Genomic DNA, 25,094 nt, shown 5'->3' on the forward strand with positions numbered 1-25,094 from the left:
ATCCACCTGGATTTAGGTTGGTGCTGGGATAATGACTGGACTACAAAAATACATCTTCCTACAAAGCCCAGCAGCCTCAGAGCCCTGGGGTAGGTATGGCCCAGCAGGGTGGTTTCTGAAACCTGAGGGAAATGTTAAATCACTTTTCCATGGTGGCTGACTAAGACCAAAAAGTTAAGTCAAAACTGGGTTTAAGTTTAGAACTGGGAACTGTGACTGCAAATGGAATGGATACAAAAGAAAGACAATCAACAGTAGCTGGGAAAACAGGCAAGAGAAACTTGAGGTGCAGCATCAAAACCCGTAATTTGAAAAATTCTCTGCTTTCTGCAAATACCAGTCACGGTCCAAGACTCTACTCAGAGGCTTTAAGAGCACAAAACTTGTATTCACCACATCCAGATTAATGCAGGAGAGTTTAGGAGGTCTGCCCAAATAATGTCTCCACACAATTATAGCTCAGAAGTCATAACCCCTCCCTTTAATATTAAAGAAAAAAAGAAATCACATTTGCAGCCAGAATGTACTGGTAATACTGCAATGGCAGCATGGCCCTGAGCCTGCAGCCTTCTCAGAAGTCACTCTCATTAGAAGAAAACTGAAGGATCATCCTCTTCATCCAGTGATTCACAGGACATTTAACCACACCACTCACTGCAAGGCCAGAGTTCTGGAATTTTTCAGGAGGGGGGCAAGGGGAGATTTAAATGTTTCAATTCCATCCCTGTGCAGGTTTTATTTGGAAGAGATGGGGAGAGTAAAGCAGAGCTTGGAAGCAGCACCCAGGACGACACCAGAGGCAAATTTCTGCCATGAGGGGTGGGGGGAAGGCTGCTCACAGTAAATTGTTTTGTCAAATAACTGGAGGGAGGGCCAATGTCTCCTCTGGAAGGCTGACAGTAAATGTCTGTCAAAAGCAAAAACAATGGAGAATTAATTATTCTTAAATATGAAAGGACCTAGAACTCAGTGATCTGCTAATTAAAAACAAAATATCCACAATATAGTTCCAGTTCAGTTCTTGTGAGAGCCAAGAGAGAGCAATCCCACCGCCTCTAACGTCAGTAAGAGCTTGTTTTAAGGACTCATCCCTTTAAAATCTCAAAATTTAATGGAAATTGCGGATATTTAGTACTCATCTACTCCATATTCAAATATCTGAGCTCACACAAAATACACAAGAGAGTCTTCACCAACTCATTGTGTTTCAGCAGTTCTGGAAAATCACTGAAAAGTAACTGGCAAACCAACTACACTTCATTAGTGTAAAGCTGCTCCTTGAAGGCAGCTCTGGAGGGGCTCAAAGCAGTGAAGTTTTATTTTTGTTTTAGCTGGTCATGCAGTGGATAAGAAGCAGAAAGCAGCTCTGATGTGTGAGAAGTAGCACAGACAAGCTCTGTGACAGGGAGAAGGAAAGATAAATTGTGACTTTCTGTGAAGATGACAACACTTAAAATTAAATGTCCTTGTCTTTAATTTCTGCTCCCACGTAGCCAGTGGGTTGTGTGAGGGACAGAAGGAAACTCAGGTTTCTCCGGCCTACCTTTCCCACAGTGTTTTGCAAAACAGGGAGGGAGTTAGAGAGGTTTTCCAGATAAATCAGGCTCTGCAGGCATCCAGCTGCAGGATCCTCAGCCTTCTGCGAGAAGTTCTCTCCTCACAATGTCTAAAAGCCATCCATCAAAAGATCCACAAAAACCAAAAAAAAATCCCAGAATCATTTGGGTTGGAAAAGACCTCTGAGATCACTGAATCCAACCTGTGACTGATCCCCACCTTGTCAGCAGCCCACAGCACTGAGTGCCACATCCAGGACACCTCCAGGGATGGGGACTCAAAACTTCCCTGGGCATCCCCTGCCAATGCCTGACAACCCTTTCCATGAGGAAATTCCTCCTGATACTGGAAATGCTGGACAAGTAGCAGTGTTGAAACACAAAGGAGAATGGAAAGGTTTAAATCCACCCTCCATGAGGGTGGTGTCTCAGTGTGGGCTAAAGGGAGGCAGCTCCCACAATTTTAAGACTTGCAATATCCCAGTTTGGAGAAGGTGCCCACACCCTTTGATCCAAGCATGGGACAGCAAAAATTCCTTTAAGGACAAGCAGAGGAGATGGCCACCACAATTCCATGACCACTGTCTCCCTTCTACCTGCCAGCTCATGAGTCAAACACCCCTAAATTAGGAGGGACATTTATTGAGGGACATTCTTTGAGCCTTTCTCTGAGCCAGAGACACCTCAGAGTGACCAACACCACCCTGAACATCACTGGACACGCCGTGCTTGGGGCTTAAATCTTCCCTTAAAGCTTTCATTTTCTACTAAATTAAAAAAAAAAACCCAAAAAACTAGAGCTTCATCCTCTAGCCAGGCATGGGCCTGAAGAGCAGCATACCTGCATTCCAGTTTCCACCCTGGGTTATTAGCCAGACTGTTTATAAAACAATTTTAAAATGCCAGCTTTTATGTATTACAGTTTTATTAATCTTGAATGATACATCATAGGTGCAGGATGCATAAAAGGGTTACAGAAACATGGTTTGCATTTTAAAATGCTTTAGTGAAAACAAATGAATTCTCTTTATTAAATGAATTGAACCTTGCTGTGTCCTCCGCGGAAAGATTTCAGTATTAGTGAATCTCCTCCCTCATTGTTCTTTTTTCCACCTTATGTTAGGGGAGGAAAACAAGTATTTCAGCATTTACAGCTCCCAAATGGTTTCTCAGTTTTGAATTCAATAGGCTGTGATAGGAACTATCTGAATACACAGAAATAAAGGAAATATTCTCTATGCACATGTAGAGGAGGCTACTTCTGTCTAAAACCAGGTTTACTGTTTCATCAGATTTTGGTTCCATGTGCTCAGCCAAGAGTGACAACCACCACTCCACTGGTCTGACTTGAGATATTGGCAGTAGACATAAAATGCTGAGGTTCTGTTAGAGTCCATTACAAGAAACAGAGGCATTACAGCAAAAGGCTTAGGCTTTAGATAAAGGCATTTTTATGTTTTAACCTATTTAAATAGAAAACTTTTTTTAAAAACAAAAAAAAAACAGTTTTTGAGTTCAGGTTATAAACTCAAGTTTAGGTGTAATTACAAAGAGAAGGTAGAGATGCTTCATTGCTGGTTTTATCAACAACTTGGCCAACAATCAGCTTTTATTCTTATCAAAGACACAGATGCATCCATTTGCCATTAAACAGATCTGTTTCCCACAAACTGGACACAGCCTCCAGGCTCCAGATAAGCAGGGAATCTGCCTTCCAGCATCCAGACTACAGGAATTTTAGCACCTTCCTGTAGCAGCATTCAAATTGATCATTAGTGTCAACAAATACAATCCAAATGGACTGTCCCAAACCTCTTTGGAAGCAGAGACTCTTTTCTGCTCGTTCAGTGTTTAACACCCTGGAGGCCCAGCTCCAGCATTGCTGCCACTTTCATCTTCATTTTAACTATTTTATGAGTCATTTATATGCCAAGGTAAGCCACCTAAGCAATCAAATACAACGACCCAAAAAAGATCTGGATCCCAGTTTTCTGGTTTTACAAGCCTCAGAGGGGAAGGAAGATAATACCTGAACAAGTCCCACGTTCCAAGCCCAAGGTTTTATAGAGGAAGGGGAGGTTGGAAGGGGAGAGAGGGAGGGATGATCTTTCCATAGCGCTGCAATGCCACAGGAAAGCACCACGTTTAATGTAATCAAGCTCTACATTGCAGCCATATGGAAACAATTTCAGTCAATAAACAACTCCTGCAAGAAGACAGCAGAGGAACAGGAAAATCAGATCCTGATTTAACCAGGAGAGCTGCTGGCTCAGCTCAGAGGCTGCCATGACACAAAACATCCACGTTCACCAAAACTCCAAGGGCTTTGGGTCCCCTTGGTTTGCCTTCCACTTCCACACCTCGGAGTGCAGGAGTACAAATGGCACAGCTCCTTCCACAGTGTCTCCCAGCTCCAAGATCCTGTGCCTCAGCGCTTTCCCTTTTTTTTCTCTTCCCAGTCTTTCCTCAAAGCCTATCACTGTGGCCAGCTTCCCACCCGATAGCCAGAAAGGAAGCAGACATCCCAAAATTTAGATACTCGCCCGACCTCCCCACAATTTATCTGCCTGGAGTTTGCAGGTTTCAAAATAGGGATTTTCTCAGGGAGCAAATCCTTGAAAACACGCAACTTGGAAAAAAAACCCCGACCTAAAACACCACACATTTTACTCCTTCCTGTTAGTGGTATTTAAATGAGGTTTGGTTTCAAGATTCCATATTATCCAGGATCCTAAAAACCAATGGCAAAAATACTGCCTCTCCTGTAGAAGACAACATTCCTGTGCACTGCTGATTACAGCTGCAACACCGAGAGAGTAAAAGCTAAATCAGTTTGGGACAGGAAAAGGGAAATTCAAGGGAACAGCCAGCAAGCAAAGGCAGCTGCATTTTTAACAAAAAAGCAAGAAGACACAGTGCTATGAATAAATCAGAATTTCCTTGAGTGTGACAGAGGAGTGACACCAGTATTTATGAGAATAATGCCCATGAACTGAAGGGTAATTCACGAGTGTCTTCAGAAGTAGCCGCCTGTAAAGGTTGGGAGGTTCATCACTTCCACAATGCCAGGGGATCTGGCAGCAGATGCACCACCACCACCCCAAAAGCACTGCCACTTTACACTTGAGGACATCCAGAAACAAAAGGCCTTGGGATGTTTCTCCTAACAGCCAAAGTGCAAGACTCAAGGTGTCTTGAAAAAACAAACACAGTACCAGTAATAAAATTTAAACCCCAGTAGCTTTATAGTGGAAGGAAAAACCATTGAGAGCATTGGGAACAGTTGTCTGTGGACTGGGGCAACATGTCTGTGTCACTTGAAGCACCTTCAAATTCCTCAGCAATAAAAGATGATTCCCAACATAAAACCCATGCACCAAAGAGGCCTCTCACCCCAGGCCAGGTGGATGTTCCTATTTCACCAATGCTCAGTGACAGGATGGAGTGAATCTGCAAACCTCTAAGCTGGGTATCCATCCAGGCAACAAACAGGAAAAGAAAAATATGTGTTTTCCCAGCAAAGAACTACCAGAACAAGGAAACCAGGCAGCACGTTTTAATGGGAAATGTCTTGATAAAGGACTAACTTTATTCTTTGGAGATTACAGATGTAGTTAAGAGTCAAGTGCACGCACAGAGCGTCCTCTGGTTCTGGTGGAAACCCACATTGGCTGCTCCGTATCTGAGAGCTGTCAGTCAGCCAGTTCTTAATCTACTTCCTGGGATTGCATCATGCTAATTTTTTTTTTTTTTTTTTTTTTTTTTTTTTTTTGTCACTAAATTTAAGGTCTGATGCAGTTCAACGTTTTTATCACTGCAGATAAAAATCTGTGAGCGACACCAGGACTGTAGCACAACAGGACGTTATTAGGAGGAAAAGGACAGCAGGAGAAAGGAGGCTGAAAACCTGCCTTAAGTTAGCTCAGGAAAGCCAAACCCAGCAGAATACAAAGGCTAATTTATAATCTAAAAAATGCAGACTGTAACTACTAAATGGCAGACTTTCTTTGAGTAAAGAATGTCAGGTCTGGGGCAGTGAGGCTCATGAACAGGATTTCCCTATGCAAAAGGGCTCCTTTTCAATGGCTGTGCAGCAAAAAGGGCTAAAGGCACCTCGGAATTTGGTACGGATCAGGCACAGGCTGGAACAGGCACCTTTTTTGGTCTCCACAATGTTAAAAATAAACGGAGACCATGAAGAATCACCAGATGATCTGAGTGCTGGAGAAAATGCCTCAGAGTGAGACTTAAAAGCTCAACTCTGTTTCCTTATCTATCAAGTAACTTGATTACAGAGTGTAAGTACCTTCATGGCAAGAAAAGTCCTGGATACTAAAGGGCTCTAATCTTGTCAGGAAAATCCTAACAAGAACCAGCGGCACAACTTGGACTAATTCAAATTAGAAATCAGCCACTTATAACTACCAAGAGAAGTGATGAGCCTGAAATTACCAGTGATGGACACTCAGGGCTGGAAAGCTTTCAAATTGTTTTTAGCCAAACATCATTTACTGGTCTCAGTTTCAGAGTAAATGATTAAAATTTAAAGGCCTGTGATACAAAGCATATAAAACATATCATGGAAGGCAATTTAATTATCTGTTCTCGCCTTAAATTTTATGAATCTCCAATATGTTAACATCACTCAACTTCTGTGGACCAGGAAATTAAAGAGGGAGGAATAAGTTTCAAGTTCAGCAAGTTCCCTCTTTTTCAGACTTATCACTAAACAGCACAGCTCCACCAAACAGATGGAGCTCCCAGGAAATACAAACAGAGAATGACCAGTTATGATGTTTGGAAACCACAAGTAATGCAATTTAGTTGGGTAAACTCTGATCAGCTACTTACCCCTCCCACCTGGGCCATAAAAATCAGTATTAGCTTAAATAACCAGCTCTCATTCTGGGTAACTAAACCTTTGACACCCAGGGTTATACTCCCAAGAGCAACAGCACCCATTAATAGCCAGCCAAGAATCTCCAAAACTTCTTAAACATAAAAGCATTTCAACAGCCCTGAAAGGATTATTTCCATATTCCAAACTGGAACACGGGCAAGTCAAAAAGCTTGCCCTGGGTCATAAAATAAAACTTATGGTACAGCCTAGAAAGGAAATTTCATTGCCAGGAAGAACTTTCCAACATTCCAGCACCACTTCCATGTCAGAGCTGCTACTCACCCCCAGTTAAATCACAAGGAGATTTCTGGTGAAAGCTGACATTGTAATCAGAGAATCTGATCATGGCAGAGAAACTGTCCAAAGTAAAGGTCAGAATAAATATCCAAGCAGGAACAGCGCTTGTATTTGATGAACTAACTAACTGCTTTCTGCTGCCATCAGTATTACAGTGCCACAGCAAGAACAAAAAGCAGATTCAGGGCTTGCCTCAGAGCTCAGAAGAACGGGCAGCTCGAAATGCAGGAAATGACTATATGCTGCACTTCCCAATTGATAGGGCAAGGGCTTATCAGAAGAACAAAACTGCCTGTTCACAAGGCCACTGGAAGAGTAGCCTACACTATTGTTTCAGTGGTAGTTATCCTGCTGCTGAACTTCAAAATTCTAAGGAAGTGAAGAGAAAAGAAAAAAAAAAAAAAAAGGCTTCTTAATATTTAAGTTCAGAAGTGAGGAGAAGACTGATACCAGGAACTCAGGACAAGCAAGACTCAACCGGGGGCAGAGCCAAACATAATTAATAGAATTTTTATGCCTGGCTTGTAAATTCCTTCCTTAACCCAACATTAAAATCTCCTCTAGCACCACAGCAGCGAATGGGATTCATGTAAATTTAATAAAGCTTCAAAATACAACATGTACATATGGAGAACAAAAAAAATTCACCTCCATGCATGAGGCAGGTGTCAAAATTCATTTCCTCAGGCTGGAGGAAACTGTTCCCTGGAAGCAACATTCCACCCATTGGGCAAATGGAGACTGGAAGCACTACCTGCCAGCATTCCATGGACACAACACACAAAGTGGGATCTTTGTCAAGCTGTATCACAGAAGTGATTTAAGTGTATTCATGTACAACCTGCTGGAAGGGCTCTCCTTGGTAATGAGTTTCAGGCTGGTAATTGCACTGAAACCAAGATGAGATGATGAAGTGAACGTTCAGAGTGGAATTCTGTAGGAAAAAGTGAACTGACCTTCCACAGCTCCTGGTTGGCTGCACAGGAAGATAAAGCAGAGCTCACTCTGTCAGGAGCACTGTGGCAGTTCCCTGTTTTAAGAGCAGACTTGAACTTCAGACTCTGCCTGCGGCTTTGATTTAGAACTGGGAAAGAGAAACCTCCACACAGACAGGGAGAATAACCAGTTATAGATTATTGCTTTTGATTCTTAATAAAGCACATTAAAACAGCAATTGTTCAACCTGCTGGTGTCTGCATTAACGTGGGGCTGAAGTAAACCAAGTGACAAACACATCTGTGCATTCCTGATATAGATCAGAAGCCCAACACCAAAAAATCCTATTAAATGAAGCAAAAAGAAAAGCAGTACAAGAAAGAAGGGAAACCCTCACAGTCTTGGGAGAAAGTTTGCTTTTGATCTGATGGGAGGTGGAATATAATGGATTTAAAAGCAAGAAAAATAACTGAGCAAGTAAGGAAGAGAATTGTCAAGCCACAGAAGTCAGTGGGAAATCTTCCCATCACCATAAAAAAAATAATCTCTGGACTTAGATATTCTTAATGACTACATCAGATGAGCAGCAAATAAATTCCTTATAAGGTTGCTGCATACCAATATATCACAGATGGAAAGTGCAAGAAATGAGGGAGAGACACCTGTGTTGAAGTGCTGCTGCCTCAGTCCCTCACCTTACATGAGTCACTCGGCCCTTGTGCCTCAGTTTCTCCATTTTTAAAACACCAATACCTCTGTCAAGCACTTCTAGAGATTTACAAACAGAAATGCTAAGTATTGTTTTGACTTGGAACAGCAAAGGAGGGCAGTGGCTCGACCAGAAGGATCAAGTGGGAGCCACTGGAGCTGTGCTGCTCCAGCCACCACAGGAGCTACGGCCATAAATCCACCGGCCCTGATTAGGTTGGGCTTTACGACGCCGTAATTGTCACAGCAGCGGCTCCAGGACTGTGACACGAGCCCTGAGCTCATGGGCAGTGTCACACAGGGAGCCTGCACCCACAACAACAGACCTCTGCTAAACCCAACTGCAACAGCAAAGAACAGGAGCTGCCCAAACCCAACAGACTTTAAGGTTATCAAGGATAAAAGCTTCTCCACGTCCTCATACGACCACAGGCTAAGGCTGTGTAAGCGCCCAGTCGAGAAGGGAAAGATATAACCAAGAGCATGTTTAAAGAAAGGGAGATATTCACTTGAAACTTGCAGGCACAACACAAAAATAAATGTGTTTCTCACAGCGACAAGATGAAATTTTCGGTTGGTCAGCGACTACAAAGCTGATTCTCTACTTCTGGCTGTGGACCACATGACAGCCTCAGCTACGTAAGAACAAATTTATCTGCCAACTCGCAATGAAGACCACACAGTTAATAGTTTGCAACCTCCTTTCCCCCAGAAGATCTTCAGAGTTGAGTAATAAAATTCCTCACATGATTTCAATGAGAGGGTTCACTTGTCAGGGGCTGTTTGGAGATAGTATCATATGTCAGGGAGGTGCTGCTCAGATCAAGTTTTCCAACCTTGTGTTTTCAAGGCTTGACTGGAAATGAAAAAAACAAAAAATACCCAGAAAACTCCAGGCAGTAAAGTTTGAAACTGGAGAAAAGAGAAATAATCTCTAGATGTTATTTTCCAAATGTCAAATAGTTAGCCAATTAATGAGGGGAGGAAGAAAAACTGATTAAAACCCTGACAAACCCTTGAGATCACGGACTGATTGCGAGTTCTGCCGCAGACTCCCTGTAGGAACCTGGGCAAAGCTGATCCCTCTACACCTTGGTTTGCCACCTGTGAGACAAAAAATAGCACTTTCTTTTCATATCCTGTCATTCTTGCTTGTATTGTTCCCCAAATTAAAAGCATTTGTCAAAACACTTATCTTTAGCATTAACCCTGGGAATTGCATTCACAGCTACCACACAACCCGTCTGCATGACTGAGTGTTCAAATACAAACTCTTAGCACACTTTGTTACCCAGCAATCCTAATTTAATACAAGCCAGAAGGGAGCTTTAGTCAATACAGGAATATTAGAATGCTAAAATACAGTTTATTACTAATCTTACAAATAAAACCAGCTTTAGGGTTAAGAGTTAGACCGACAATCTCCCCTCAAAAAATATCAATAATATCAAATTCTCCTCATTATGTCCTAAAAATCCTGCTGTAATCACAGTATTTGTCTCACTGCATTGATAACCCACAAGATCATATTATCAGCATAGGTATAATTAAAGCTCAATCCCACGAGGACATGTATGCAGAATCCAATCCCCGCTCCGTTAAAATCAGCATAACATGAAATCAACTTTAGAATCAAAGCTGCATGAAGTTATCGACAGGAGAGACACAAAGGCATCTGGTTTTTGCAGTAAGATTCTCTAAGCTGACAGTATTTTGATTTCGAATTCTAAAACTTTGCAGATGAAAAAGATTTGCTACAGATGCCAACACTGTAGCCTGCCATTCTGTGATGTCCTTAAAAGCTCTGCACAGAAATCACTCTGAAGCACAAGTTGCTTTCTTTAGATTAAAATGTGCTCTTGTTTCCTGAAAATTCATTTGGTTTCTAACATACACAACCAAACACCTTCCCAGATCCCTTGGTATAAGGAACAGTACAGCTTCCTCCTTCCTCATGGTTTAGTTTCATTAATTCTCCCAGTTCTCCATCCAAAGACCCAAATTTCACCTCTGCCCCACTGACACAAAACCTAAAAAGAGCAGTCCTGAAAGTTAATGATAGAACAATTCCTTACAGTCATGCTTAATAAAAATGCATTTTATTAATTTTAAAACCGAATGTCAGAGCCCCACTCTTTTCCCAAATCCAGACAGCAATGAAAAAACATACCAAACACTCCCTATGAACCTATGGATTATCACTATGAAGTAAATACTTCATAATAATTTAGTTTTCAAAACACTGCACAGCTATCAACTTTTACTAACCCTTTGTAAGACCAGTAAGACCCACACAGAAACTGCCATAAAAATAAGCTCCCTGCAGCTGACAGCAGCTCCTGATTCCACGGAATTATCAGAAAGAATCACAATGCTAGAGAGATGCACGTTGTGCAGAAAGGTCAATAAACCCAGGGAGTTGCTTGACACCGCTCAGTGAAGCAGTTCTAGAGATAACCAGGCCTCGATTCACGCAGGATTTTCTCCCAGATTTCCTTACCCCTCCTTAAAAATCCTGCCGTTTCACCTAGGGTAGCATTCCTGTAACCCAGCTGGCAGCCTGCATACCACAATGTCGTCTAGACCTGCTCGGAACAGTGGGATGACACAGGAGTAAAAATGCTGATGCCTGTTCTGGTGCTTGCACTGGTGCTAAGGGAACGAGGGGAGGAAGAACAGGCAGCACGGAGTGAAACACAAGTTCCTTGTTCCCAGCCTCCTGCCCAGGCTCGTCGGGTAATTCTGTCAACCAGACAGAAAAAAAGTTGTGGCCGTTGAAGGGCTAAAGAATAATCTTCACATAAGGGGAAAAGAACATTCCCAAACTCCAGTTTTCACATGCAGAAACAAACCCTGCCCTTCCCTAGCCATGCAGATAACAAATGAATCCCTGCACAGACAATATTTTCCATCCTTTGCTTCCTTCTCCCCTCTCTCCATCTCAGAGATGTTTTCTTAGCAATTTGGAAGAGAAATGGTAAAAAGGGAGATGCAAAACACAGAAATAAATTAAGTTTGTTCTCTGCTGTTGACGGATTTGGTCTCAGCATGACAGGAGGAAAAAAAAAATGTTAGGAGTGATAAATCCATATATACCTACTCCAAACTGCACCCTGCTTCCCAAGGGACACGGTATAATGGTAAATAAGTATAGATGCAGTTCCTACTAATGAGGCAGGGTACAGCAAGGCCAAAGAAAATGCAATCATCTCGTGGAAGAAAAAAAAAAAAAACTGCACAGGACTCCTCCTCTCCCATCCATGGAGGAAATCAAATGCCAGCTGCACCATCCCAGGAAGGAAGCAGAGTCTGTACCTGATGAGCCCTGCAGAAATGAGCGAGTCATATCACGGGACCCGAGCAGGCACTTCAGGCTTTCTCCAGCCCACAAATCGTTTGCAGAGCACAATTCCTCGCTCCAGCATTCTGCATGGCATCGCTCATGCAAATTGTAGGGATCATTTTTCCCCAGTGTTTTCTTTTTTTTTTTTTTTCTTCCCTCCATCCCCAGTAGTTTGGAGCAGGGGGACATAGACCGGTGTTCCCTGGCCATCACCTTAACGCTTTCCTCTCTACAAAGTTTAAATCTCCCCAGTTTTTTTTTTTTTGCTCATAAACGTTTTGTACTCAAATCACACTCCCAGTGTTACTTGAACAAATTGAGACCGACCCGACTCCACAAACATGCTTAAACCTTCATTTCCTCTTCCTTCTTCCTTCCCCACCCCCCAAAAAGAGCATTTTGTTTTTTGTCCCTAAGGCGAAAGGGGAAAAAAACAGCACGTCCAACCAAGGCTTTTCCAGACCTCTCGCAAAGAACAAAATGCTTCCGAAGAAGTGCTCTGCAAACATACCAAGAGACACTCCACCAACTAGGAAAAAAAAAAAAAAAAAAAAAAAAAAAAAAAAGAACCCATCGGACAAAACTGAAGTCGAAGAACTCGGCGGGGGTCTGGCTCGGGTGTGTATTCTGCACCTAAATACACTCGCCTCTTGTTTTGTTTTAACCCCGAAACTGAGGCAAACACTCCAGCAAGAATTCCCTGCCGCTTCCCCCCGACCGCTCCTGCGGTCAAACCGTTCTGACCCAAAACCATCCCGGGCAACCAAAGCATTTACCCCCCACCCCCGTTTCCCCACCTCTTCCCAAGAAGTACAAAACAAACAAGCGTCTGACACCCCACCCAAGCTCTCTCTCTCCTCGCACATTTTGGGAATGACTTCCCTCCGGGTCCTCCTCCTCCCCCACCCGTTCCCATGTTAAACTCTCCAGCAAACAAGACACCCTTCGGGGGTTTCATGCCTTTTGCCTTCCCCGAAAACCTCACCAAGAGGTGAGGCAGCCCTGGGAGCCGGCGGGGAGCCCCCAGCCCCGTTCCCCGATCTCAAAGCTCCAGAAAAGGAGCCCCCGGAGCCTTCGCACAGCCCCAGCCAGGGCAGAGTTCCCCGGCAGAGCGAGGGGGATCCGTGCCCGGCTCCATCCCCGGCAGGTCGGAGCCTCCCTCCCTTCCCCTGCCGTTCCCGGTGGTCCCCGGGACAGGGAGCGCCGGGGGTCGCCACCAGCCCACCCCAAAACTCCACAGCGAACAACACCCGGACACCCCCAAAGCGCAGCACCCACCCAGGCTGAGGGAGCTCCGCGGCCGCCACTCCGTGCCCCACACCCGGGAGATGGGAGGAATCAGAATAAATACACAAATGGCAGGAACGGCGAACCCCAAAGGTGCCCTGCCCTCCCGCTGCAGCTTGCCGGGGACACCTTCCTCCTCCTCCTCCTTCTCCTTCCCCGATCCGAGGGGGAACCCGCGGAGCCCCCCAAAAGCCGCGGCTCCAACTCTGCCGCCCGTGCTGAGGGGCTGCCCCTGCCCACCCCTGCCCGCCCCCGGCTGCCCCCCTCACGCACATCCCGCTCTCCGGCTCGGCGCGACTCCCGGCGGTGCCGGCGGAGGGGGGACCCCTTCCCGCTGCCCTCCCTCCCTCCAGCCCACCCACCCGCCCGCCCCCTCCCCTCGCCACCGCCGCTCCCCCCCCCCCTCCCGTATCCCTACTCGACACTCACCTCTGGGTGCTGCCGGCGCCTCCGCCTCACCATGGACCGGCGGGACTGGGGGGGTCCCCCCCGCCCCAGATTGAGGGGGGATTAACGGGGGGCGCGGAGGGACGAGAACAATAGGGGGGAGGAAATCCCTCAGCCCCCCCACGCCCCCCGAGGACACAGCCCCCTCCCCGCCCGGCGCTCCTCCTGCCGCTCCCTCTCTCTCTCTTTTTTTTTTTTTTTTTCGGATTTTTTTTTTTTTTGGCTCAATCACACCAGACCGACTGTCTTTGTCTGTCTGACAAGCGCCATGTTGATATCAACATCCGAGCCCCCACCTGCTGCAGCTGTGAGACCCTGGGACTTGTAGTTCCCCTCTCCCCAGGGTGACGGGGAGACCCGCGGCGCCGAGACTACAACTCCCAGCGTGCCGCGGGCGCGCGGCGCGCCAATGGGGCGGCGGGGCCGAGCTCGGGGCGGACTACAACTCCCGGCATGCCTCGGGCGGCCATGACGTTATCTAGGGCGGAGGGGCGTCGGGACTACAAGGCCCATGATGCCCTAGGGCGCGGCGGGGTGGACAGGAAGGGGGGTAGGATTGTCCCGGTAAATAGAACCGGGGAACGCGATGAAGCTGGTGAGTGCCCGGGGCGGGGGGCCATGAGGGCGGGGAGGGGGCTCGGCCTTCCCCCGGCGGCGGGGGGGCTCCCGGAGTCCCCTCCGGGCTGCGCAGTCTCAGCCTCGCCGGGCGTGAGGGGAAACTAAGGCGCTGGAGGGGGGCCTGAGGGAAAAGGGGGGAAGGTGATCCTGAGGGAGTTGGAGGGGCCTAAGGGGAAAGGGAGTGTTAATGGGGCGGGGAGGGGCTGAGAGAGGGTTGGGAGTCGGCCCTGAGGTGTGGGGGAAGGCGGAGGTCGGCCCTGAGTGGGGAGGGTAAGGGGGGATCCTTGCCCGGGTTTGAGGTGTTGGATGGGATCAAACCTTAGTAGAATTCTGGAAGAGGCGGAGAAAATGTTTCCCAGCCTTCCCAGCCTTCAACACGAGTCTGGCGTGGAGCTTTCCCCCTGCACGTGTGGCTTCTGCTGGACTCTGCTAAGAACGTGAATAAATCCCCTTGGTTTTTGATAAAGATGTTTTCACATCTGCAGTGTGATAATACAGAGAGATACTAATTTAAAAAAAGAAAAAAAATCAGCCTGGAGCAGCTTTGCCAAGGGTGCACCTTGCTTCTGACAGGGATTTTGGTTCTGATATTACAGTCTTCTGTCAGGAAGTACATCACCCATGATATTGGTCTCCTCTCTTGAGGTGTTTAACTTTCCTGGAGACCTTGGATTCAGGCACCACTTTGTTTTCCAGGAAGAATTTCAATTTCACATAATGTGCTGCAGTTCTCAGTCTGGAGGTGAAAACCCGAGGAGTTTTCAACATACCTGACCATAATACTTGATTTATTTAATCTGGAGTGACACCATTATTAAATTTAAGATTGTCTCTTGATTTTGAGACTGGGCAGTGTGTTATAACAAAGCTTCACAGAAATAAATATGGATTCTGGGCCGTTTTAAGGATTTTAGGAAACCACTCTCCATGGAAGTGTGTACAATTAATTCCAGAGGCAGGAATTTGATCCTGCTTAATCTTACCTGTGTGATAAGGATCTGTGAGGGGATGAATATTAGTGGGACAAAAACTGCAAAGTCAAGAACTTCTGGGTGTGATTGTAGAGGCTGATAGAATTCAGTGGGGAAAAGCAAACTGGGAAATCTTTAAAGACCCCAGTGGAAATGCAGAGCTCTTTTAATGTTTAGAGTCTTACACAGGGACAGAGAGAAGGAAGGGGTAGGGAGGGGAAATACAAACTGTCTGTATTGGAGCATTTTTAGACTTCAGGTACTGAGGATTATAAGATGAGATTCTTCACCTTATATTTTTTCTGGAGATTTTCTGGAGAATTTGGGGTTGTGTAGAGAGGAGTCAGATGCTTTTCATCCTCTTTTCTCATAGATTTGGGTTGAATTTGGAAGAACAGGGTAGAGGTGAGGGACTAGTGGAATGTTCCCTGTCCATGGCAGAGGGGTTGGGATAGGATGAGCTTCAAGGTCCCTTCCAACCCAAACCATTCTGGAATTCTGACTCCAGGCCTGATTCAGAATCCAGTGAAAACATCAGGCTCCCACAAACTTGAATGTGCTTTGGACTCAGGCAAATCTCAGTGCTTATTTCCCCCCAGATTTTAAGATGCCATGTGATACTAACACTGGAGGAAATGCACTGCAGGATTCGTTGGCTTCACTTGGAATTCCAAGCACAACTCTCTGAATGTTTTGGAGCTGCAAGTTTGAGCCACCATCTCTCTCCTCTGTCACTCTGCCCTCCACGAGATGTTCAATGGAGAACCTGCCTCTCCCAGGCTTTGGGCATCTGGAATCAGCCCCTCAACTTGGGCTCTTTGTGTCCCACTGCCAAACTTCCATCCAATTTGAAAATCCTGCCAGGAAAGCTGTGAGCTGGGCTGGGCATATTTATGCCTTTTGTGTGGTTTTTTACGTGACTTTTGGAGTTGGGAGGTGAGGCACCTTTGTGTGTTGGCTGCACCAGCCTTTAGCCATAAGGGAATAAAGTAGGAAGGAAGCAAATCTTGAAACAAAAATCTTGCATTTTAATCCAGTCAGGAACAGGACTGAAAGCTCTGAATGTGTTTTAAACATTAACAAGTCTAAACTCTGTGGAAATGATCACATTTATAACGTGGATAGAGACACACATAGTGCAAACACTCCCATTCCTGGATTCCTGATCTAAAATTCTAACAGAGGTGCAGGCCCAGCAATGTCACCTGTGCAAACAGCTGTATAGAAAATATGAATTGCTTTTTAAAATTATTTTTCTGTCACTTTCTTTGAATCTGGTAAAAAAAAGAATCCATTGAATCCCAGGAATCCATTTACCACAGCATGACAGCCACAGAGATGATTTTAGCTGCTTTTAAAGAAGGAAAAAAGGAAGATTTTCCAGTTAGCCCATAGGTGTCAGGGTGGTGATACTACTCGTGATTATAAAAAAAAGCAAGAAAATGTTTTGCTGATAAAAGTGGTGATATTTCATTGCCTTTTAAAATTACCAATAGTTTAAAAGCTACAAAAATAGAACTTATTTTTCCCTTCATTTCTTTCTATTTACTTTAATTTATAGCTTCATTTGTCAAAGTTCTGGTTTGGTGAGAACTTAATTTCACATGAGTGTGTTACATTTGTGAATAAACCAACTGAATTCCTCACTCTTTCACCAGCTTGACTTTACATATTTTTTTAAAAACTTTACTAAAAGAAAGGCAAAATGTGATGTAACTCCTTAACAGTTAAGGCTTTGTGAATTTAAAACAAAACTCTCTGTGATATTTTAAATTTAATATTTGGGGCTTAGTCGGTTTTACTATTTAAATATAGTTTAAAGTAGGTTTTTGAGGAATGTATGTAAATAGACTCCTTGAGGGCGGTTAATCCAGACAGTTGCAGTCCTCTGTTAACATTATTGTGAGCAGAGGTAGAAAATGAAATTATTAATCTCCCTTTTCTCCATTTGGTAGGGGGAAGTGTAGAACACAAGCTTAAGGGATAAATGACTTAGACAAAGACTGAGTCTGTTTTTTTAGAGCAGTGCACGGCCAAAAAAGTGCTATTTTTCATCTTCATTGAAGATAAAAACCCCTTAAATTTAAAATCTCCAGTTTGACCACCCGAGCGATGCCCAGACTTGGGAGACTGGAGATGGAAAAATCCTTCCTGGAGCAGAGGAACCTTCCCGCAGAGGTGGTCACGCTCTGCTCAGACATTTAGTCTCTAATCCCACGTTTTAAACCCGACCTTTCTGTTCCGTTCTCCCTCCGAGCTCTCCCGTGCCTCGTTAAATGTTTGTCACCGCAGACAGGAGGTGGCTGCATCTCAATGATGCTCAAGTGCCCCCTACATCACCTGCTCACCGGCTCATTAAGCTCGCAAAGCCTTTGGGATTTGGATACACAAACCTTTCCATTCAGGTGGGGTTGCCCAGTCCCTCCTGCTTCCTGTTTGTGTTTAGCAAGACAAAAAGCAGGTGAGAACTTGTCCCGGAGCTGCTGCACCTGTGCAGGGGCAGGTTTCCTACCAAAATAAAAACTTGTGTTGTTCCTGCAGGGCTTCTCTGTCTGCCTGTCCACCTCGAGTCATTTTCAAATTTTCTGGGCAAGTTTTGCTAGGAGGACTGAGTTTGGAAGAAGCTGATTTCCTGGGTTTTTGGGGAGAATAGGTGATTGCAAGGAAAAAAAGAGATTCTGCGTGTGTCCTAAATCAGAGAGAAGAGTTTTGCCATCCCCTCAACCCTTTCAGACAGAAAAACTGTCTGAAGAAAATCTGACCCTTAGTACCCTGACACGGGGAAATCTCAATGAACACACACAGATTCACGGGAAATCATATTTTATTTTGGTGTGTAAGGAACTGTGTTTAAAAACAAGGGGGGAAAGGCAGTTTTTGAATTCTGTTTCACAGAATCACTGAAATTGGAAAAGATCTCCACAATCAAGTCCAACCTGTGACTGACCCCACCTTGTCACTGAGTGCCACATCCATTCCTTGGACACCTCCAGGGATGAGGACTCCAGATCTCCCTGGGCAGTTCTTCCCAATGCCTGACCACCTTTTCCATGAAGCAATTCTTCCTGATCTCCAACCTGAGCTTTCCCTGGCACAATTAGAGGCTGTTTCCTCTCATCCTGTCCCTGTTCCCTGGGAGCAGAGCCTGACCCTCCCAGCTGCCCCCTCCTGTCAGGGAGTTGTGCAGAGCCACAGGGTCCCCCCTGAGCCTCCTGTTCTCCAGGCTGAGCCCCTTTCCCAGCTCCCTCAGCTGCTCCTGGTGCTCCAGCCCCTTCCCCAGCTCTGTTCCCTTCCCTGGACACGCTCCAGCACCTCAATGTCCTTGCAGTGAGAGGCCCAGAGCTGGACATGGGATTTGAGATGTGGCTTCACCAGTGCCCAGGACACAGGGAAGGGTCGTGTTCTGAAGGGTCCTGAGTAACTCCTTGTCATTCTTCTTCCAGTACTGCTTGTCAGGACATCCAACCTTGCCATGCAACGTGCTCAAGTTCAAATCCACCACCATCATGCTGGACTGTGGGCTGGATATGACGTCTACCCTCAACTTCCTCCCACTGCCTCTGGTCCAGAGGTGAGTTCTGTGGCCTGTCAGCACTTATTCTGCATCTTCTTGGGTTGCAGTTGGAGTGCTGTGCCTGAAATGGTGTACTGGAAGGAGGGAGGGGGTGGGTACAAATGAACAGCATCATCTGATATCATAAATAGACTTTGTTCACTTAAAAATTCTCTTTATCAAAATAACGTCCTTTGGCTCGGTAGACGGAAGACATTTTATGGATTTATTGATTGGTTTTTCTAGATAATTTATTCTAAGCTTCAGTAAAGTATTGCTGCAACTGCTCAGCACAAGTGAGGTCACATATCTGTCATCTTTCTGGCTTCTTCATGCAAGATGAGATAAATGGGTAACTGAGACGGAGTGCGTGGAGCCCAGCAAGTCCTGTTTAACCACCATCTTCTCAGGCTGTTCTTCAGAGCACGGACTAATGCAAAGAAAAACAGCACTTAGCGGCCCTTGTTAGTTGCCTGCGTGGCATAATTGTTCCTTTTTAAAAGTTAAAGAAATAAAAGGGCAGTGCAGCTGGGCACGGGATTGGAACAGCAGAGAAACAAAAATAGAGTCGAGAACAGAATCCTGATATCTCCTTTCTGTGCCCTGCCACAAAGTTGTGTTTCCCCAGGTTTTTAGACTAATTTGGATATTCAGTTAGGGTGACATGTTTTGTGTAAATGAAATAAATGACAAAGATTAGCAGTTGGAAAGGTGGGAATGAGTCACTCTCAGTGATAGGAAGCAGTAGGAGGTTTCTCAAAAGCTGTTTAGTAGTAACTTTGATCCACAAGGAAACAATTGAGGAACATTCTGGGTTCAGGGAAAGCTTGGTTGAGAGGGGGAAAATACAATTGGAAAAGGGAGTTTCCTAAGTGACCTAGTGAGGTTAAAGCAGTTTGTCCAGCACTTCCTATGATTTGTTATTTTTTGGAGAGGAGAGGAAAGGAATAGACAATGTGGGCATTGTTCTGCAAGAACGTGGAGTTCAGGGTCTGCCGTAGAGAGGCAACAGATGCCCTCAAAGGGATCAGTGTGAAAGTCAATTTTTGTCCCATTCCGTAATGCAACTGCTGGCTGCAACAACTGGTGCAGTAATGGATTTTGAATAGATCCAGCAAATTTTGGAAATCCAGGTATGGACAGAATTGCCTTGCATTTGCTTTCTCCCACCTCCCTCCCCCAAAAAAAAGGAAATTCAGAGAGGAACAAGTAGCAAAATGAGGTGATTGAGCAAAGGCTTAAGAGGTTCTTTAGAGCGGCAGGAATCAGCCTTCCCCTGGGATGTGGCAGCTTTGTCTGCTGATAGCAGACCCTGGGAACGAGCAGCCAAATTGCAGGTCACAACCTGGAATTCCCCAAGCACCTCCAGAATGTCGGTGCTAAAATGACTCAAACTCAATAAGAGAGGATGTCAGATTTGACCCCTGATGGCCCAGTGGAATCGGAGCAAACACTTGGATTTAAATCCAATCAATCTTGTCGCTGAGGTGACTGAACACCCCTTAGAGCAAGGATTGGCCTGAGCACATGGACTTGGGCAAGTAATTGATCTCCTCTGCAAAGCAGGTGTCCTGCAGAGAGTTGTGGAAATAAGTCAGAAATGTGAGGAGGAATGTGGCTGCCACTGCAAAGTCCTTATCTCTGTAGTACTCACAGTTGTACCATTAGAGATTAGGAGTCCATTACCCTGATGTCCCAACACCTCTGAAATTCAAATGTGTGTTATCAACGTGACATGGGGTGACAGAGAGCTGACATTGTCATCAGATGCCAGGTAAGGTGGCAGGAAGGACTGACTACCTGAAGAATTTGCACACAGGTCTGTTAGATCTGGGATTCTCACCAGCTGTGTCCTCTCAGAACCAGATGTGCTTATTGGAGATGGACATGAGTGAGACGTTAAATCAAGAGGAGCCATGCTTCTCTCTGCTGTCTTTAACCAGAGATTCCAGCAGGGTCCATGAACCCCTTGGATTCTGCAAATCTCCAAAGCTGCCCAAATGTGTGATATTGCAGAGGATCTTTGCTGCACAGCTCAATCCTGTGTCATACCTGCCCTCCTTGAGCAAATATTTCGAGAGCCTGTGCTTTAATCTATAAGAGAGGAAAGTGCTGCAGTGTTTGTGCCATTAAAGGGACTGGGCATTTTTAAGAGTTCTTTGCTCTTCAAAGAAATGCCAGTGCAAAGGTATTTAGATTCCCCCTTGCCCTGGAAATGGAATTCCCTGTTCTCACCAGCCCATGGAGCGTGTGCAGAGCACCTGCAGCTGCCCAACTCTTTATGTTCCTGTACTTTAAAGGAGGTTTGTCAACTGGAGTTTTCTCCCCTGTATCAAAGTCAAATGCAAAACGGTGAAGTGAACATGTGGGAAGCTCTTAACCTTTCCTGTCTAGCCATGACACACTTGCTCACATTATTTATGGGACAGTTCCAGCTATTTTGGATTAATCAATCACTCTATTACAATGTCAAAACTATGTCAAGAGGAGCTGTGTTGCTTCTTGGCTTCAGGGTAAAGAGTCCTTTCTGTCCTGTGTTGCCTGTTCTGCTTTCAGCCACACACAAGACACACCTGCTCATTTTGCCTCCCCTGACTCTCCACTCCTCAGTGGATGCCAGTTTAGTACAAGTTTAATGCTCTTTCATCATGAATAAAGCAAAACTCTTGCTAGATTAAATTATTGGGAGTAGAACAAGTAAAGTTTATTCTGCTCTGCCTCGTGCTGCTGAAACCAGAGATGGATGCAGGGATTTGGAAGACACAAGGTACTGCCCTGACCTTGTGCTGGTGTTGAGATGTTGGACTGCAGCCCTCCAGGTGGCCAAAGTTCCTGTCCTCTCCTCCTGTATCTGTCAGAGTTGTTGCATATCAGAGTGGTTTGTTCTTGCTGTTTCCATAACTCTCTTAAGACTCACTGCACCAATTCTACTCAGTCCCCTTAGTCTCCAAATTGCTGCTCCTAAATTGTGCTTTTGAACGATCCACTGGGGAGCACATTTAGCCACTTCATCTTTTCTATCGTCAGACTTCTTCAGCCTTGCTCTTTATCCTCAGAAGGGAATTGCCCTTCTCTGGCACAGCTTCTCCATGACAGATCCTTCTGCTCTCACCTCTTACCTTCTGTCTGCACTCCCTTGACTCTTGGGTTTCCCCTTTTTCCTTCCTTGTGACGTATTGGGGTGTCAGAATTTGTTCTTTTGTACTGCTGTTAGTCTAAACACAACATTTCTCTGAGCCCTTGAATCACTTCCTCTTTTCAAGATGTTGAATTTCAAAGCCCTTTTAGGATATAAACATGCCTGTCTGCAGAGATTACTGCACAGCACTTGCAAAATGCAATTGCAACCAGGTTGTCTGTCCAAATCTGAAGTTGTTGCAGGGTTTGGTTTCAGGTGGGTTCAGTTCTCTTGTTTACTCAATTATTTTTTTATTATCATTATTATTTGTGCAAATAAACCTCAGTCTGGGCAGAACTCTGAGTGGTTTTAGAGCTAAGTTGTAGGCTCACAAAAATCAGATGTCACTGCGAAATATAAATAAGTCTGTCAGTTATGGTAGCGAGAAATGCTATGGTAGCAAGAAATGCTGCAGCCATTACTGCTGTAAACTCAGAATTCCAATGTCCACCTTTAAATTCCTTTATTAGTATTTGAAACAATGAAAAAAAAAAGGGGCTCTGCTGTTGCTTAGAACCTGCAATTCACAGCAAAGCCCCTGTGTCCTGTACAGCTGTTGGTGTGGGTCTTCTGGTTGACACCCAGGCACAAAACCATGGTTTATGTGGATATAAAATCCCAACCTGTGTCTATAAATGACTTAGTCCAGAGCATCAGTCTTTCCCTGCCACTGCTGATGGGAATATTTGTCTGTTGTCCTCTGTCCCAAAGCAGTTTTATGGTGCTTTTGTGTTGTTTCCAGCACAGAGTTTGTTGCTGCCCTAACTTCTGTTTATTCATCCAGTTTCACCACAGGGAAACTCAGCAGCACTGAGCCTTTTTAAAATCCTCACCATAAATGACTAAAAACTCCCTGCATGCCTCGTCCCCTTTATTTCTTTTTACTTGTAAGTGTCATCATCATGATTTGTAAAAGTCATTTTGGTGAACACTTTACCACAGTGAAACTGTCAGTCTGTTTTATTGGGACTGTTACTTCCCTGAGACAGGAATGGTGTTCTCTGCCTGTGTGACACCAAGTAGAAGGTCTGTGCTTAGCCACTGATAATAATTCAGTTCCTATTGCAATAATTTTTCTTTTTTTTTTTTTTTCTTTTCCCTCAGCCCCAGGCTGTCCAAACTTCCCGGCTGGGTTTTGAAAGATGGAAGCACATTTCTGGACAAGGTACTGGAGCGATGGTTGGAATTTTTCTTGCCATGCAAAAAGCCACCTGACAGGTTGGGAGCTGGTGCTGCAGGAGCTGACTCATCCCAAAGGTTTCTCTGTGTACCTTTACCAGGCAGGATGTCCTTGCAGAGCAGAACGTTTTGAAACAGAAATGCTAATAGCAACTCTCAGGCTTCAGAGGTAGCCTAGATTATAAAAAAATCCACTTAAAATGCACAAGTAGTCAGTGTGAATATTTTTATATTTCATGGAGCTCCATAAATAATAGTGCTTCGCTTCTTAGAGTGCCTTTTATTCCACAGTCTCACTTTTGTGACACTGAGGCTTCAGAGCATGCCTATAAATGAGGTTGGTTTCGTACCCTTTTGCAGGCAGAACTATGAGAAAGGCAATGGTTTGCCTATGGGAGGTCTCTCAGAGAGGAAAAGCATGGCTTTGGCCTCTGAAATCAACGTGTGGTTCTGCTGCTGGACATAGCAGGGAGGATATTATCTCCAGCCTCCTGATTCTAAGACACAGAACTTCCTCAGTTACATGAGAGACACAGAATTTCTCTTTTTTTCCCCCCCTCTTTTCATTCCATCAGTTTTGGAGGCAGAATTTATCTGAGGCTTCAACCAAAACTTGGCACTGCAGCGGCCAGCTTGATCTGCCATAGGGGAACAATGAACACAAAAATATGTCAGATGTTATTAAAATAGGCAGATACATTTCAGATGTGGGCAGCAATAGGTACCAGTGGAGAAAATGCTTAATAGACTGTTCTCTGGCTATGGGAACATTAAAGGAAACAGTGATAATAGTTGCTTTTGTAGGGGACTTTGAGGTGGACAAAATGGATTGATCTGATTTTTACAGACAAGGGAGCAGAAGATCATAGATTAAAGACCCGATTTTTCTTCTCATTGGAGACAAAAGAAACTGTGCAGGCAGCATTTCTGTTGGTAAAATAGTAACAGCTCTATTCAGAGCACTTGCTAACTGGCAGTTGCAGGGCTGCAGAAGCTCAGGGGCAGAAATGGAGTTGCTCAGTTTGAATTCCCTGGAATTTGTGTCTCCTGAGCCCCAGCTTTGGTGTCAGAGCTTTTTGGGCTCCAAAGAATGGACAGGCTGTCACTGTAGTTTTATTAAGAATATATTTAAATTTCTGGGATGCTGCTGCAGCAGTGTGTGCTCTGGAGAAGCCTCCCAGCTCACCCAGTGGCAATGGAAATCACGTTAAAAATTCAAAGGCAGCATCTCTTTACTTCACCTTGACCACTGTAAGTGCTTGCAATGGTAAATTCTTTGACCCATGCTGGAAAAAGGCAAGGGAAGGAGTCAAAGGGGGGTGTTTTATCATGTGGGGTGGACATTCCTGTTACAGCACTCAGTTATAAAACTTCAGTCCTGGAGAGGCATTGAAATGTGCTGTGATCTACTTTTAATCATTTTGAACTCCCTTGAGATGAGGTTAGGAGACTTCTGCCACTAGATGTAATTGCTCATTCGTTATTAGTTGGCAGGTGCACTGTAATTATTAAGAATTGGATTCAATCTTTCATTCTGTTGGTCTGAAGCTGGCTGAGACCACTCACTTTGGGACAGGGGAGAAGGCAGGGTGGGTGGGAGGGAGCCTATGAGTTGTGCTAGGAGGAGAGTTGGGAATATTTTTGTTCCACCCTGAAGAACGTGACTTTTCATGTGACAAAAGTTTTTGATGTCAACCTTTGAAAAAGAGGAAGAAAATAGGGGATAGAATTTAACGAAAAGTGCCATGTGGAGATCAGATCCCCCAAAGTTGTTTCATCAAATACCCTCAGACGGGGCTATAAATTGTATTTAGGTTCTGATAAAACAGAAGAGGTTGGATGTTATTTGGAACCAAAATTAAATTCCAAACTTGCCTTCCTGGTGGTTACCAGGGCTCTTTTTTTACCTACCAAAGTGCTCTGTCTGTCCTTCCCAAGAAGGAAGATCGGATCCCTTCAGGTACCAAGCAGCCTCAATCTGACATGAAAGCAATTTCAGCAGATTTCAGCAATTTCTGTCTGCACCAAATTGTGTCTAGAAAGGGGATAAATGTCCTGTAGTAACAGGCTGGAAATTACCTGTGATAAAAAAAAGTCTGGAAAATCCAAAATGTGCTGCCT

At 44.8% G+C, this 25,094-nt stretch overlaps 2 protein-coding genes across 9 annotated transcripts in view; one reads left to right on the plus strand and one right to left on the minus strand.

Annotated features, from left to right (window-relative positions):
* The window catches only part of HMBOX1 (homeobox containing 1), a 118,525-nt gene extending 104,777 nt beyond the window's left edge, over window positions 1-13,748 (minus strand). For 7 of the 8 annotated variants that reach the window (XM_083857405.1, XM_083857408.1, XM_083857403.1 and 4 more), the window contains exon 1: window positions 13,457-13,748. The gene's annotated coding sequence lies outside the window, so the exon portion shown is untranslated. Of the gene's footprint in view, window positions 1-13,300; window positions 13,320-13,456 lie in introns of those variants that run through there. The other variant, XM_083857401.1, reaches the window with a different exon arrangement.
* Window positions 13,749-13,986: 238 nt separating this feature from the next.
* The window catches only part of INTS9 (integrator complex subunit 9), a 61,294-nt gene continuing 50,186 nt past the window's right edge, over window positions 13,987-25,094 (plus strand). The window contains exons 1-3 of the mRNA XM_083858347.1: window positions 13,987-14,069; window positions 18,507-18,634; window positions 22,899-22,959. Of these exons, the coding sequence (XP_083714473.1) occupies window positions 14,061-14,069; window positions 18,507-18,634; window positions 22,899-22,959 (198 nt within the window). The 5' untranslated portion in view covers window positions 13,987-14,060. The remainder of the gene's footprint in view (window positions 14,070-18,506; window positions 18,635-22,898; window positions 22,960-25,094) is intronic.

The sequence above is a fragment of the Zosterops lateralis genome (assembly GCF_965231275.1).
Source record: "Zosterops lateralis genome assembly, chromosome: 3".
Taxonomy (NCBI): Eukaryota; Metazoa; Chordata; class Aves; order Passeriformes; family Zosteropidae; genus Zosterops; species Zosterops lateralis.